A 15,158-nucleotide genomic window follows, 5' to 3' on the forward strand; every position below is an offset into this window, starting at 1 on the left:
ACCTGTGATACTGCTGTTGGTGGGGAAGGATGATGAAACTTACTTCCATTGTTGCTTTGCCCTGCAAGTGTAAGTTTGATATCTTGAGGCTGACAGATTTTGCAAATCTTACCTGCCTGTCTTTTCCCAATGCTCTGCATCAGTACAGCTAGTGCCGTTTAGCTGTATTGAATAATTCAGGTTGGAAGGGACCTTTGGGTCCTCTGGTCCAATGCCTTGCTCAAAGGAGGGTACGCTTCAAAGCTAAACCAGGTTACTGGAATTCTTGTCTAATCAAGTTTTAAAAATCTCCAAGGATGAGTATTCCATACCCTTTATGGGCCCCAGTTTCAGTTCTGATCCACATTTTTCACTATTATTTAACTAGAATTTTCTTTGATGCTGCTTATCCCTGATGGGTCTTTATTGGACTCTGAGGAAAAACTGCAGTACCTTGAAGCCACGAGACTGTGCTTACAGGACATTTGCTTATTAGCAAATGCTGCATGACCAGAAATCTTCCTGCTTGCAAGGCCTGAGCTTCACCCCACGTGAGACAGCCCTCTGCCACACTGCTGCTCATTCTCAGCCTGAGTCCTTCCTGCATTATGCTGCTGTGCACCATCTGTGTTTGCCCTTGGAAATAAAAAGACTGGAAAACAAAAACCTACTTATGATGAGGAGCTTTAATAAGCACTTGATACAAATAGAGAAAGCATCTGGGGTCGGCTGTAAGATGTTTGCTTTTAAATGGCCTATCAAAGTATGAGATGCTTTCTCTAAATGTGATCTTGAGAGAAATCTGAGTTCTATATCCCATTTCCAGATGGCATAACTTAATATCATGGTGAATTATTTGGCACACTTTAAACAAATTCTTCTTCTCTCTGCACCTGAGACAGAAGCATCATCAAATTATGTCTGGAAAGTTTAGTGAATTATTGTTTCTTATACTTAAAAACATAATACAGCTTTTCAGACTTTTCTGGGACCTGGTTAGTATTCTCTCTTTTTAAACCTAACATGACTTTTCTCCTATGTGTTTGTGTTTGGGAGTTATTCTAGCACACCATTCTCAACCATCTGTTTTTGTTCAGTGTTTTGAATCTTCTTCCAGCTTCCCTATAGCTCAGAAGTCTCCAATGCAGAGGGAGAATAGGCTCCAGTAAAACACTAGAGTGGTTAAGTGGTTCCAGCATGACCAGCGTGAGTTTGCTCTGTTTTTAAACAATGTGAATATGAACTAAATGAAAATGCTCTGAAGGAGAAGGACAAGGCAGGAAAACTTCTTATTTTCTGTATCTTGCTGAGACATTGTAGTCAGAAGTAACAGGAAAATTGATCATTTTCTCACATCCAGGTGATGGCGCACATGGCCTCTATTAGCTGACAACAAATTTAGATTATGTTTATGTTGTAGCCAGCTTTGTCAGTAATTTTCTTTTGAAGTAGTAAATAATATTAATTGTGTAGAACAGAAGCATAAATACTCTTCTTTACCACTCTCTGCTGTTTAGAACATTATTTTGAGAAGGATTTGTATTTCCTACAGTTTTTAATATTAATTTGTTAAGTCATTCATGGCGTGTTCAAGTGATTAAGACTCAAGGTCTGCTTTCCTGTACCTCTAGGTCATTGCAATGAATTTCAGTTTTTATTTGCTTCTGTTGCCTGAAGTACAAGCCAACAATCACATGTAAATGCACTTCAGAAATTCCACAGGTGTTCCATGAACACTGGCTTATAAATTGAGTTGAGACAGAATAGGATGCAGCTGAAACATCAAAGTAAAAGGTTGCAGAACTGTATTCCTGCAGCTGGGACCATGCCTTGGGGGGCATTTATCAGTTCAGACAGCCTCCTGATTAGGACTCAAAGAAACACAGGAAAGCACAGTTAGGGTGGATGTAGGAATAGGGCATTGCAGAACATACAAGCCAAAATCAAACATCTGAGGAGTCAAAATGTCAGATATGGAGTGGCCGAAAAACAATTGGAAGTCAGTCAAAGGATCCCAAAGCCATCACAACCAAAGCAAAATGTGGTCAGAAACAGGGATAAGGCAGGAATGAGTGGTGCTGACCCTTAGAGCAATCTCAGGATGAGGTGTAAGAGCCCCACGTAGCACAGTGGTGCTGTCCCCATGTCCTCCATGCCTGCCTGGGTGCTGCCACCATGCCTTAGGCTGACTGTGAACACTCTCCAACACCTGTGCAAGCTGTACTGCTCAGTTGCATTTGCAAATTCTTAAACACTTTCTCCTTGGCAATGCCTCTGCAAGGAAACGAGTGACACTTAGGTCTCTTTCCTTTCACTGTCGGCCTTGTTCTTTGGCTTGTCAGGGTTATTATCATTAAGGGGTTGCAAAGCTCTCTTCAGCCTGTTAGCAATTAGCAGACTGTGGCCTGGGATTTCTGAGACAGAAGATGTGGCCTTGCAAAAGCAGTTACAGCTGAGAGTGGTGTCTTTGCTGTGCTCTCTTAATGCGTAATTGACTGCTCCAGGGCAGAGAGGGAATGAGCAGACAGAAGTATCGGGGAAAAGTGTATCGTTCTGCTTTTTCTTGATCTGATCCAAGCACTTGGTTGAATCTACAGTGAGCAAGGCATGCTTGTAATTGGCCTGACTTTTCTTTGCTGGGTTTTGTTATTCCCCGAACTATTTGGAGCTCTCCAAAGTTGGTGTTAAGTCTAAAGGAAGGATTTCTGTATGTTATACTCAAAATGGAGTAAAAGGTCTTCAGGGCCAAAAGCCTTTGGACCTTTGTGGTGCTACCATACTGGAAACCCAAGTTAAACACTCTATCACCACTGCAAGCTTTGTCTCTGCCTTAGAAACTGGACTAGTATTTTGTGGACTAACCTTTGTGTCTGTGAAAGCAGACTTGCACTGTGGTTCAGACCTGGTAGAAGCGAAGTTCTGCTGATCTGGAAGAAATGATTCTTTGTTCCTATTTTCTTCCACTGTTTGGATAGAGAATGTTTTATGAAAAATGACTGTGTTCCAGGTAGCTTTGTTGCAGCTGATAGCTATAGCACTGCCATGTAGCTGTATCATCTCAGTGACTGCAATAAAAGATTCAGTGGGCTTGATTCTGCTCTCCATCTGATGTGTTTATGCCAGCAGGCTTCTGTGGCTGTATTATTGTTTGTTTCTAACAGTGTCAGAACAAGAACAGAGCTTCTGGGGACAAATATAGGTAAATGGAATATTTCTTTGGAATTCAACTCATTCGTTGCTCTCCCTCACCTGTCTAGGAGCAGACTACCCTGGCAAGGCTCTGAACCAACTTCCCATATTGGTCCTGTTCCAAGAAGGTCATCTGAAAAGTTGTACCACTTGGCAGCGATTTAAAAACAAATAATGTTTTGTCTCATTTCTTCAGAAGAGAGAGAAAGGGCACCAGTCTTAAAGAGAAATTTTTGAGCTGTGAATTCCAAGGAGACAGTGGCATCAACTACGGCCATGACAAAGTTGGAGGAGAATGCAGATTTAAGAATTACTCTATCCTTTCTGAATAGTTGTTAGATAAGGGTGGAGGAGAGTGGATTTTACATGGTCCCTTAGTTAGTGAGCTTGAGTGCATTATATACTGCTATTATGCATTAAATGCACCATGTACTAGACAAGATGTCTCAGTAGAGTTGAGGTCTCTAAAGTCAGATATAGTAGTGGCTGTCTTCAGCTCTGTCTTTAGTGTGAACATCTTTGCCAAAGGAGGGAACTTGTTTTAATTGACTTTTTTTTCTCTGCCAACATTTTGCTTTGGTAAAATAAGTGAAAAATCCTATTAGACAGGGGAAGGAAAAAAGAGAGGGACTTTTTGTCCCTCAGTGTGTTCTGAATATTTGAAGGATGTGATGTTTAGAAATCAGTGAAAGCTAGATGGGATTTAAATATTAAGGGGCAGGAATTTGCCTTCAGGTAAAGGATGATATTTGCATGACTCATGTTGTTAGGTGAACATTCCTGTGTATTGGTGACCTTTTACCTTGGTAGCAATGGGAAATATGTTAAGTAGGGGGCCCAGTTCTTCATCATGTTCCACCATAGGAAATGATTAGAGGGAACTCAAAAATAGTGTGTAGCATAACAAGATGCTGAACTAAATATTTTCACTGCTCAACTAAATCTCCCATTGCTTTTAATAACACACTATTTTTTTTTTTTTCTTTCTTTCTTTTTCCCATGAATACCATACAAGAAGAGGAAATCTTGTAACAACTGCTATGGAAGCCATGAATTTCACTGCAATTTCATTTCTATAGTTTAAATTATATGAAAGAATATGCTGATTTATCTGCTTAACCACGTCTCTCCTCTGCCTGGTATTACAATTTTCAAGGTATCCAAAGAGTAGGAATGTTTTGGTGGAGGTTTGTATGGTTTCTATAATGCAGCGATACTTGAAACAAGTGTCAAGTATGTAAACAAAGTTTATTGAATTTATTCTTTCCTGTTTAAGTCTTGTACGGGCCAGGAGTCCAAAAGAGAATTAGAAAATGGTGTTCTGCATGTCTGCTAATGATGACTTAGGATTGCTGATACTTACTGAACTTGTAGTGAAAGGTTTTTTTTCCTGTTTTAAGGGGAAAAGATCTATTTTATCAAACTGTAGCCACAAATATTCAAGATTATTTTTCTGATTGGATGTTATCTGAGCTGCCTATGACTGTATCTTTAGTGTCAGTCTTTATGTTGGTCTTTTAGCTGATGCAATATAAAGAAATCATAAACAATGGAGTATGTTTATGTAATTCAAATAAAATAGTGATGCAGATAAAAATAGCTAAGTTCCATTAACTTTTCAGACCATAATAGTGAAACACTTGTAAGTCGTAGGATACGCTTGAATGTCTGTAGTACCAATTTATCCCTCTGCTTAGTCATTCATTCCTATTTAGATCTTGGTGCTTCTGTGCAGCCTGTGATTAGATTGGCAGTTCTCATTTAAACCCTAACTCATTCAGTCTTGGTTATCAAATAGCTTAAAAGGCAAGAACAAACGCTGTTGTTTTTAAGATGTACTGATATATGATTTGCATCCTTACATGTGGTATAGGCTGGATTTACCAGAGTAAATGTTCTTTCATCTGTAGTTTTCTTTGTAGGTATTTTGTGTTTTGTTGTGTGGGTTCAGTACACAATACTTTAAATGTTATATTTGTTCCAAATTCGCTGTTGTAGCGAATCAGAGCGGAGCAGGATGAGAAAGTAGCATGTTTTGTAAAAGAGAAAAATTTTACTTTACAGCTCTAGGAAGTGGAGGAACCGGTACTCCCAAAAATATCCCTACCCATCAGTACTGCATCTCTGGCTCCATTCAACTTTAGTTTTCTGACTAGCAGTACTGTCTCATCGTCACCAAGCACTGTTTCAACATCAGTGATGAACAAGGTGAATCTATGTTGTATGCTATAAATGCTTTCCTGTATGAGTCTGTATCTGCTCTTTTGTAAGTTAACTTCTGTGGTGCTCATGAAATTAACTGGTGTTAGTTCATACTGAGTTGAGTAAGTCAGAGTTGTATTGCAGTTTGGAGAGAAAAATGCAGTTTTTTGATTGTCAGTCTTAGACTTGCAAATGTCTGGTTAAAGATAACTGTTCAAACACTATGGAATTTTAGGGAGGTGGGATTTTATGCCAAGTTCTTCATAGTGGTTTTGTCAGAGATAATTGTCTTTATAGTAGCTATGAAAAGTTGTCAGTCTGTGATGAAAACAGTGTTGATAACAGACCGGTGTTCAGCTGTTGTTGTGTAGTGCTTACGCAGCATCAAGGCCATTTCTGCTTCTCAAGCAGCCCTGGCAACAAGAAGGCTGTGGTGCACAAGGGCTGGAAGAGGGCTCGGTCCCGTGTGACCAAAGGGATGAGCCATACCGATAGCATCATGCTTGGCACTAAACATGGGGCCAGGAGGGAAGGGGGAATAATGGGAGTATGTTTGAGGGAGTGAGTAACTGCCTACTATGGTTACGCCATGATATGAAGTTACTGAATTAGAGGTAGCATAAGGTGATCATTCAAGCCTTGCATAGAATGAGCCTAGGGTGCAATAATTGGAATATTACTATATAGGAAAAAACATTAATTGTTCTAGAATACTTGAAATAGTTTTGCATTTTTTGAAGCAAATATCTGCTTTAACCTGTTGAGGAAGTTCTTTAGTAGAGCTGAGTTTAGAGATGTCTTCAATTTCCTGCTTTTCCATCTATTTAGACCTAATTAGCATGTCATCTTTTTCTCTTGGTTTGTGTGATTTGGTTTTAAAGATGATGTCTTGTAGACTCACTAGCAGACTTCATTTTGTTTTATTATTCCTCTAATCTGTGGATTAGAAATAACTAAAACACCAGATTTCTGAACTTCACTGCAAAACTTGTGTTGCATTCTGAATTCAGGTAGTTGCTGCTCTTAGATATAAACCTTTCATTCTTTTGAAAATACAGGTACAACCAACAAGTAACGTTGGCAGTCTTGTGTTCAGATTTTCATCTCCAATTGTGAAATCTACTGAGGCAGAAGTGCTACCTCCGTTGTCTGTAAGTAAAATGAAAAAGCTCAACTTTTTATCAGACATTTAGTAGAGTATTGCGGACCATTAAGACAGAGGTGGCTGTGCTAGTGGGGAAAACAATTATGTGGCTTTCTGCCTTATAATTAATCATCCAGTATGTATAGCAAAAATTTGGAGACTTGCTTTCAGATCTGTGCTTGTGTGTGAATTTCATTAAAGTTTCTTAGGTTTCTGACTCTGAAAAACCTTTCTTTTTTGTAGCAGACTGGGTTTACCTTTAGTGTTCCTGTTGTAAAATCGGCAAAGCGTTCTGGATCCAGCGATACACCAGTGACATCCTTACTTACCCGTGGTAACTGCAACTTTAGCATTTCAGTTCTGAAGTGCAGGTTTTCTTTTTTTGGGTATCAAATACTAAATCTGTCCTTTCTGAGCATGTTAGCAATTGCAGACAGTGTTGGGCTTCCACAGTCCTTTTTTCAGTGACAGATCTGCTTTATAAAGTGTAACTAAAAGTTGTAAAGTGGGCTGAATGTTAAAGATTCTTAGATTCATGAAGGTTGGAAGTTGTTGTTTGTGGCAGAAGTGGATGTGTTCTGTTCTTGTTGGATTGTGCCACGAAAGATGTTTTTGTTTACTCTTGTTTCTAAAGAAACAAACCTGCAAACCTGCCAGCAAGGGACTTCACTCTTATGTATGTGTAGGACGTTCTCTTCTGGCTTATGGCATTTAATTGGGGTAGTAAAGATATCTCATTCATCTTTATTTTTATACGAGTGTGTTAGGACACTGGCAAAACCTAACACTCACTTGTAGACTACTTGTTTAGCGTAACAGGATAAGGTGGGAGATTGTTCCTGGGTTTTGTCATGAAAATCCTTGTGTTCCCTTCCTCCTGCAGGAGTCTGGCACCATTATTAATGTGAAAGTCAGTTCAAATTGGTTTATAAATCTGATATTTTAAGCATACAGAAGTGCAGGCTTCAGCTGCCATAGCTGTAAAAGTTCTGTGGACTAAGGATGATCCCTGCTGTCAATCTCAGCCTCAGCATTCAGCTTTTGCTTACCCTCCTTAGTGTTAGACTTCTCAGCTCACACTTTGTACATTTACAATATACATATTGTATACGCATGTATACAATATGCTTTTCAACCTGGAAATTATTGGAGATAACTTGTTGACTTAAAGGAGGCAACCATAAACACAAATATCCTAATAACAGTGCTTTAATTTCCTGCCTGTCCTTGATTATTTCTGTGGTATTCCTGATGACTAGGTGTTTTAGTTATGAAGTTAGAAAACCTTAAGTGATGACTGTATTCAAAGCAGGTGAGAGAAGGGAGGAAAACTTATCTTTGAGCTAGCAATCTTGTGCCTTTAAACTACTCATCTTGGAAGGTATCAATGATTTTCTAGGCCTTGGATCTAGTTAACCCTCTGTGTATTGGATTACTTGTTACTTCACAATATATATAATGATAAATAGGTCAGGTTGGAAACAGAATATTCTAAGAGCAGAAATTGCTGTGGCAGTAGCTGTGGAAGCTGCTAATGCCAGGTGAGGCAGTTCCCTACTACTATGTGTGATGTAGGTATACATATATGGAGGTGGGGTAGGGGCATCAGTTTCAGCAATTGCAGCTGGCTCTCTCTAAAGCAGAGAAGCACTGGAGCTGGGCACAGGAATTTGTTGGGCCATTCCCTTGTGTGAGCTGGTGATCTTTAAAGGATTAGGTTGAGGGGATTTAGTAACAGGAGCATGACTTGAGCTAGAGGTGAGAGATAAAGCAGAGAGAATCTAGAGGGAAATAACTTGCTTGTGTGTATATATGGAGTTGTTGAAGGGGAGAAACTCAAGACAGTAGGTGTAGGCCTCTTGAATTTGGATGGCAGTGTTACAGCTTCAAAAGCTTACAAGGTTTGCCACTTTATGTGTATGTGATTTCACTTAGTCTGGTGCCGTTGTGGCCTATGACCAAAGCATGTGAGCCTCAGAGAAAAAGTCTGTGGCCACCCCATTGTTTGAGGTTTCCTATAGGAGTATCCAGTAATGGTTTCGTAAACTCTTTCCATTGGATACAGCTGCAGCAGGGGGTACCTTTACACAAAACCTGCTAGTTTCTTCAAGAATAGTAGTGGGGTGTTTCCTATCTCTTCTCTGATCAGGAAGGTTTGAGGGGCTTCTATTAATCTCTAAGTCAATGAGAGAGGAAAAAACAGCTATGGAGAAAGGTTAAAGGGTTCTTAAGAGGATGCATGAATAGTAAATGGTACTTAAGCCATGAATGTTTCTTTTTGCAGGGATGCTCTGGACCAACCGCTTCTTTCTAGCGCTACCTCAAAGTAACGTGCAGATATAACTCACAGGGAAGACTGATCAAATGGCGATGATCACTATCATTCTGCTGGATGCATATATATATTTGCCTTTTTTTTTTTTTTTTTTTGTTTCGGCTCACTTTTAGCAACAATTAACTGAAGTGACACGTGTTAACGGGCACTGACTACACCTGCAGATATTTCGGAGTCGTGAGTGTCATTCAAGGCCTGTCACTTGTTTAGAAATTGTTCTAAATGGGAAAAACGGAAGTGAAATAAATAAAGCAGCGTTTGAATTTACAGAGGAAATTAGAGTTGAGCATGATAGTCGTGTTCTTGACTATTGACTAAAGATGAGGCCTTCCATGTTCTGCAGGGAGGGTGTTGATAGGAGCCATCCTGCTGCTGCTCAATGTGTATTGACAGTGTGTGTGGGGGGGAAGCTCTGAAAGTGCAGGGTGTAATTCTGCTCACCAGGGGTTTCAAAAGTGCTTTGTATGGCAGTACACAAGAACTGAGAGCTAACAGATCCTGGAGGATGACCCTGAAAACACCGGAGGGGGGTTTAAAATGACAGCAACAAAAAAGCATGCAACTACAAGCGAGGATTTATTGCAAAGCTTTGGACTGAGACTCCTGCAGCAGTTCCTTCAGTGCTCACTTTGTGTGGACTTTGACTGGGGAAAGGTGGGAGGGCTGCGAGCAATCCAAGGGCTCCCTGTGATGGCCTCAGTCACCTTCTGTGTTCCTTCCACATGAAGATATTCTATGCTCGCTGTCTCATTCCACACAACTTTGAGCGTGTTCTGTGCACGAGGAAGCACGTTTGAGTGCTTCCTCTGCTTCCCCTGCTGTGCCAGGGGAGATTCAGCCTGGACATTAGGAAATATTACTTCTCATAAAGGGTAGTCAGGCATTGGAATGCACTGCCCAGGGAGGTGGTGGAGTCACCGACCATGAGAGTGTTCAAGAAACGTTTGGATGTGGTGTTGAGGAATATGATTTAGCTGGGAAGTATTGGGAATGGTTGATTCTGTGTTGATTCTGTGTTGAATTCTGTGCACTGTAGGCGCCGTGCCTCCCTGCTGTGCCCACTCCCCAAAGCAGCGTTCTAAACGGGCGGTAGAGCCGCACCGTTGCCCTTCCAACACCACAGCAACACAATGGCACAATCGAACGTTCTATTCTTTCCCACTTCACAGGGGAAAGGCGCACTTCAGGCCGAGTCCCGTGCCGGCCGCGTTTTCTGAGGCGCTTCAATTTCTGTGTGTTTGCGGCCCACTCGCCCACGTTCTCGCCGTGCTTTCCCGCGCAGCCCAGCCTCCACCCGTGTTCACTGTGCATGCCGGTCCGTCGCGGTTGCTGACGCTTTGGCGCTTCCCGGTGACAAGCGGGCAGCTTGGTGTGGTTGGTCGGAGCCGGAGCCCGGAGGGGGGTGGGGGCGAGCGGGCGGGCGGGCAGCGCGGGGCCGGCCGGCGCCCAGAGCACGAGGCGGCAGCGGGCGAAGGTCGCGAGGCAGCGGGGCTCGGGATTGAGGCGCGCCCGGCTGAGGAGAGGCGGAGCGGAAAGGCCGGCGGAGCGGAGCTTTGGAGAGCGGGGCGGAGGGGAGGAGCAGGGGCAGGCCGACAGGGGCTCCCGTGCCTTCCAGGCCGCGCGGCGCGTGGCTTGGCGGGAGGTGACGGCGCAGAGTGAGGGAGCGGCCTGGTGGAAAGGAGGGCAGCCGAGGGGCCGCATCCCAGCATGGCCTCGGGTGGCGGTGGAGGAGCGGGAGGAGGAGCCGGCGGCGGCGGCGGCAAGATCCGGACCCGGCGGTACCACCTGGGCACCGCGAATCCTCCGTACCGCAGGAGCAGGCAGGTGAGGAGCGGCGGAGCGGGGCCGACCCTCTCTCGGTCCCCACGTGCGAGGCGGCGGGTGAGGGGCGGGAGGGCGGCCCCTTTTGTTCTCCTCGGTGCCGGCGGCGGGACCGGCAGGGAAGAGGCCTCACCGCCCGGCGGGAGGGAGCGGGGACGGGAGCGGCCCTTCCCTCATCTTCGCCCGCCCTGCGCTCCGCGTGTGGCCCGGGAACGGAGGGGGCGGGGAGCAAAGGCTGGGAGGTTACAGCCCCTCCGAGCGGCCCGAGGAGCGGGAGGGGAGTATGTTGGTACCCAGTGCCTGTGGGTGCCCAGTGCCCGCTGGCTTCGTATGGTTGTGCCTGATCTGCATCCTGTTCTTTAAAGGAGCGCTGAGTCTCGCGTGCTCCATTGACTGAGCGATGCTGTCCACGTGAGGCTGGCAGCACTTTGTGTGGAGCATCGCCGCGCTGACAGTGCTGAAAGCTCTGACTGAATCAGTGTTGAAGTTGCTGTGTATTTCCTGCACTGATAGTGCGTCTGATAAGCTTCATGCTTGTGTTTAAAGTAATCGGCAGAGGTGGCTTCCTAGCTCTGCTGTTGTCTGATATCTAGAGGAATTTCACAGCATAAACCTGTGCTGAGGGATGGATGTTTAATGGCTGTTTACAAGGGTGGATAGCGATAGGATAAAGGGGAATGGTTTTAAACTGAGACAGGGGAGGTTTAGGTTAGATATTAGGAGGAAGTTTTTCATGCAGAGGGTTTGTGCCACACTGGAACAGGTTGCCCAAGGAGGCTGTGGATGCCCCATCCCTGGAGGCATTCAAGGCCAGGCTGGATGCACATAGCAGGGGGGTTGAAACTACATGATCATTGTGGTCCTTTTCAACCCAGGCCATTCTATGATTCTGTGATTCTATGTCTGTGGGTTCTGCCCTGGTAGTGGGTGCTGCAGAGCCAACGTGTAGACTAGATCAAGAGTAGCTTGTTGGAGCGGGAAGCTGTAGTGTGTTAGTAAATGATGGACTGAGAGATGCTCTTATTATAGTGAATAGCTTTTTAACCGTGTGAGTAGTGTAAACTCATATTACATAAAAGAATGAGCTCTAGGTAGGTAGCTAACTGACAACGAAGTTGAAATTGAAATTAATGAACATATGTTCCTGTTTTCAATATAAGGTTTGCTCTCCACAGGGGATCTGTGATTTATTAGTCTCAGTGATGAATTCAGGAGGACTCGAAAGTGATCAGCGCAATTTTATCTTGAAGTCATACCTCTGATTCTGATCATTCCCCCTCCAGATTTTATCATTAAGTAGATTCAATTGAGTAGACCTGCTTGAGATGCTCACGGTCAAAATAGTGGCCCCCAAAACCCTTGGTCTCTTACTGTCAAGCTCTGAGGGTGACTGGGCACTCTGGGCAGCATAGCAGGCAGCTTTGAATCTCTGGGAAATCCAATTCCTTCTTTTTTCCCCACTTGTATGGGGATGATTAGGGGGATGATTAGCGGGATGCCAAGCTCATCACCATCTACTTTCTGGGTGTTGTAATTTAACTGTTGTTCTTGGGGATTTAAGTCAGGTGGGAATTCTCCGATCGTCTCCAATATATGCTGCAGTCAGTCTTCTACAAAACACAGTGACAGCTTAGGAAGGCGTTTGCAAGAGGAGGTGCTGATGCTTTTTAAAGGCTATTAGTTATAGCGTTTGTTCAAAATGTGGTAGACCCCGCTTCAGTTTCCTTTTTTTGCCTGGAGCAATCAACCCACATCTTCCACTTTGCAGGCAGATATCCCAGCCATCAAGCTGCGCGTTAGCTTCAGCTCTCCTGGTTGAAGCTGTGCTGCTATCCAGAAAAAGAAAGCGTGATTCACTGAGCCAGAAAGAGGATATATAAGAAAATGCTGCCCTCCAAGAATGGAGGTGTGCAGGCTCTGGTCCACGGTTTCAGAACTTGTTACTCATTTTATATTAGATGTTCCTGCAGCGAGCATCCAAAGCCTAGTATTTCCTGCCCATATGCTTGATGATTAATCTTTTGAACCATGCTTCATTATGCTTTTATTTGTTTGTTTTAAAGTCTAGTGCCTTTTTAAAATCAGCCATAATAGGAAAGGTGAGCAGATGCAGTCTGGAGAAGAACGCTGGTGACTTGCAATTCATGTGCTGTCCTGGAGGATGGAGATACGGATGCTGATTGTCCCAGAAGTGAAGGAACTTAAACCATGGTGCTTTCCCTCCTGCCTTACAACAAAGGGCACCGTCAGTGGCTTTGTTATCAAACAAATGAGAAGTAGCAGCCTTACTAAGTAAAGGGGATACAGACTCTTCCACTGTGAAGGATTCCTGGTTGGCAGTCCTCAGAGCCAAAAGGGCCCTTCTGTATTTCTAGGTGAGGCATTCTGCAGGTAACATTTAGGAGTTCCTCTCAGCAACTGGGTTTTCCTAATGGCTGAATGACGACAGCTCCATGCTGTTTGTGTTGACTTTTGGTAACGCCATACTTGGCAAACGACCTGTTCAGTCAGCTGCCTCGTGCTGAAACATCCATCCTCATTCAGCACTACCTGAAGAGTGTGGACACTTGGCCTAAAGTCATGTATTTGCTCTGAGGGCTCAGTATGGTACAGCAAGGGACCTGTTGTTCCTGGCATGTGGGTTTCATCTCCTGGATGTGGCTGGAAGTGCTTTAAATGCTGGGTTGTCCTGGTCATTTAAGTAGGATGATGACTGCAATTACTAGGGTGGGTGTGTTAATGGGATATCTGTTGACATTATTAACTTATTAAATATCTATATGATATCTCTGTGTTCTTATTGTTAGTTTTAGGTTTAGCTTTGCTGTTTTGTGTAGATGTACTGATTAGCGTGGAAGAAACCAGCAGGAGTTGCTACATATTTGTGATCAGTCTGATTCTGACGTCCTTGGGATGATACCAGAAAGATGAGAGGTGCATTTTCTGTGTGTCCTGATTGTAAAGCAGCTCTGCTTGGATGGATGAAGTTTAGTGTCACATGCGACGTCACGTAAGGACAGAGTAGTTATGGGATTGGGAACTTCCACTGTCTGCAGCAATGCCTGAATCATTGCATTATCACTAGATTCTATAATGAACATGGGCCAGTTATAAACTCACACTTGATTTATGTCTGGGATTTCCGTGGTGTGCAGTGCCTGCAAGCAGTGGGCAGGAGTTTTATAAACTGCTGGGTTTATTTGGGGATGAGATCTTGAAATCATGCAGAAAGTTCCTAGAATATCCTGTTGAGTAATGTAAGTTAGTTCTTGTAAATCTTAGGAGGGAAAATCTTAATCTATAAAAATACTTAATCTATTAAGAATGTCCATGGAGAGCTAAGCAAGTATGGCTATCGGTTTCATTCTTACCAATAGGATTATACCGCAAAGTGTGCTGAAGTGGTTGTGTTTACACTTGTATGTCTCTCTGCTGGTTTTGATTTAGTAGCAGGTGAGCACATCGGGCTCAATGTTTGTGAACTTCCAGAACTAATTGAATCATCATCCTTAAATGATGTTTCGTCTCTGTTCCAACAATATCAAATTGTATTAGCAAAACAGGTGTTTAAATCTAATACTTGGCTTTGGAGCGGCGTCGTATCCTGGTTGGGAAGACCTTAGCTGAGATGCTGACAGTTTTCCCTCACTGAAGCTGGCAGTGCTGTCAGTGGCACGACAAGCAGTAGAATCTGATTGCTGTCCCATTTTATGAATATTTTGATTTCTGTCTTGCAAAGTGTTTTCACGACAGCCTTGGGGGCTAAGTGTTGGAGGAGAGCAATCTTAGTGAGCGGTGTCTTCAGACAGAAGATTTTAAAGTAGATGAAAGAATGGTCCCTTAGCTGGGACACTGACACGGCCTTCATTTGCCAGCCGCTCATCATTTCCTCCGTGTTGTTTATTCCTCCAGTCGGTAATTAGCATTGCTTCTTGCTTCCCTGCTGTGTGGGAACTGAGCTGCTGATTCAGAAGACTGAGGGTAGAGCACCACATTTCTTCTGCTTACCTGAAGAAGTTTATTTTGGATCAGCACGACTGCTACGGCAGCACTGTGTAACAGATTTAACATAAGCAGGATGGATGGTTGGCTCAGTCAGCATGGCTCACCCAGAGATCAGCAAGGACCTCAGCATGGTCTTTTCTATTATTTGTGTAGACAGATTGGTGAAATACATGCTCATCAAGTAGACTGCCAGGTGGTTGGGCCAGACTAGCTGACCATTGGCCTTAAAGAGTTGTGATCTGTGCTGCTGAGGGACACTGACAGCCAATTGTTAAGAATCTCCTGGGGGTTGATATTTGGACTAATTCTGTTTTAGGTCTTTAGGAAGCAACAGGGACAAGAGAAGGGCATGCACCCCCAGCTGGCTCCTGGGTGACAGCAAACTTAAGGGGGCAATGTCCGAATGCTGAAGGGCAAGGCTGCAGTGTTTCTTGACAGTAGTGGGCTGACAGGAACCTTGTTTTGTTGGGGTATAACAACCCC

General features: G+C 43.7%; 2 protein-coding genes across 4 annotated transcripts in view; both read left to right on the top strand.

Annotated features, from left to right (window-relative positions):
* The window catches only part of LOC146752458 (nuclear pore complex protein Nup153-like), a 73,223-nt gene extending 64,107 nt beyond the window's left edge, over positions 1 to 9,116 (top strand). Inside the window, exons 3-6 of one of the 2 annotated variants that reach the window (XM_085531821.1) lie at positions 5,233 to 5,376; positions 6,429 to 6,521; positions 6,758 to 6,848; positions 8,799 to 9,116. In XM_085531821.1, coding sequence (XP_085387947.1) covers positions 5,368 to 5,376; positions 6,429 to 6,521; positions 6,758 to 6,848; positions 8,799 to 8,857 — 252 coding nt within the window. In that variant the 5' untranslated portion in view covers positions 5,233 to 5,367 and the 3' untranslated portion in view covers positions 8,858 to 9,116. The remainder of the gene's footprint in view (positions 1 to 5,232; positions 5,377 to 6,428; positions 6,522 to 6,757; positions 6,849 to 8,798) is intronic. The other variant, XR_014940611.1, reaches the window with a different exon arrangement.
* A 1,400-nt stretch (positions 9,117 to 10,516) lies between these two features.
* LOC146752459 (nuclear pore complex protein Nup153-like) overlaps positions 10,517 to 15,158 on the top strand; it is a 28,368-nt gene continuing 23,726 nt past the window's right edge. Inside the window, exon 1 of one of the 2 annotated variants that reach the window (XM_085531814.1) lies at positions 10,517 to 10,673. In XM_085531814.1, coding sequence (XP_085387940.1) covers positions 10,557 to 10,673 — 117 coding nt within the window. In that variant the 5' untranslated portion in view covers positions 10,517 to 10,556. The remainder of the gene's footprint in view (positions 10,674 to 15,158) is intronic. The other variant, XM_085531813.1, reaches the window with a different exon arrangement.

Source organism: Coturnix japonica, unplaced genomic scaffold, assembly GCF_054131305.1.
Source record: "Coturnix japonica strain WE unplaced genomic scaffold, WE-NBRP24 Scf045, whole genome shotgun sequence".
Lineage (NCBI taxonomy): Eukaryota > Metazoa > Chordata > Aves > Galliformes > Phasianidae > Coturnix > Coturnix japonica.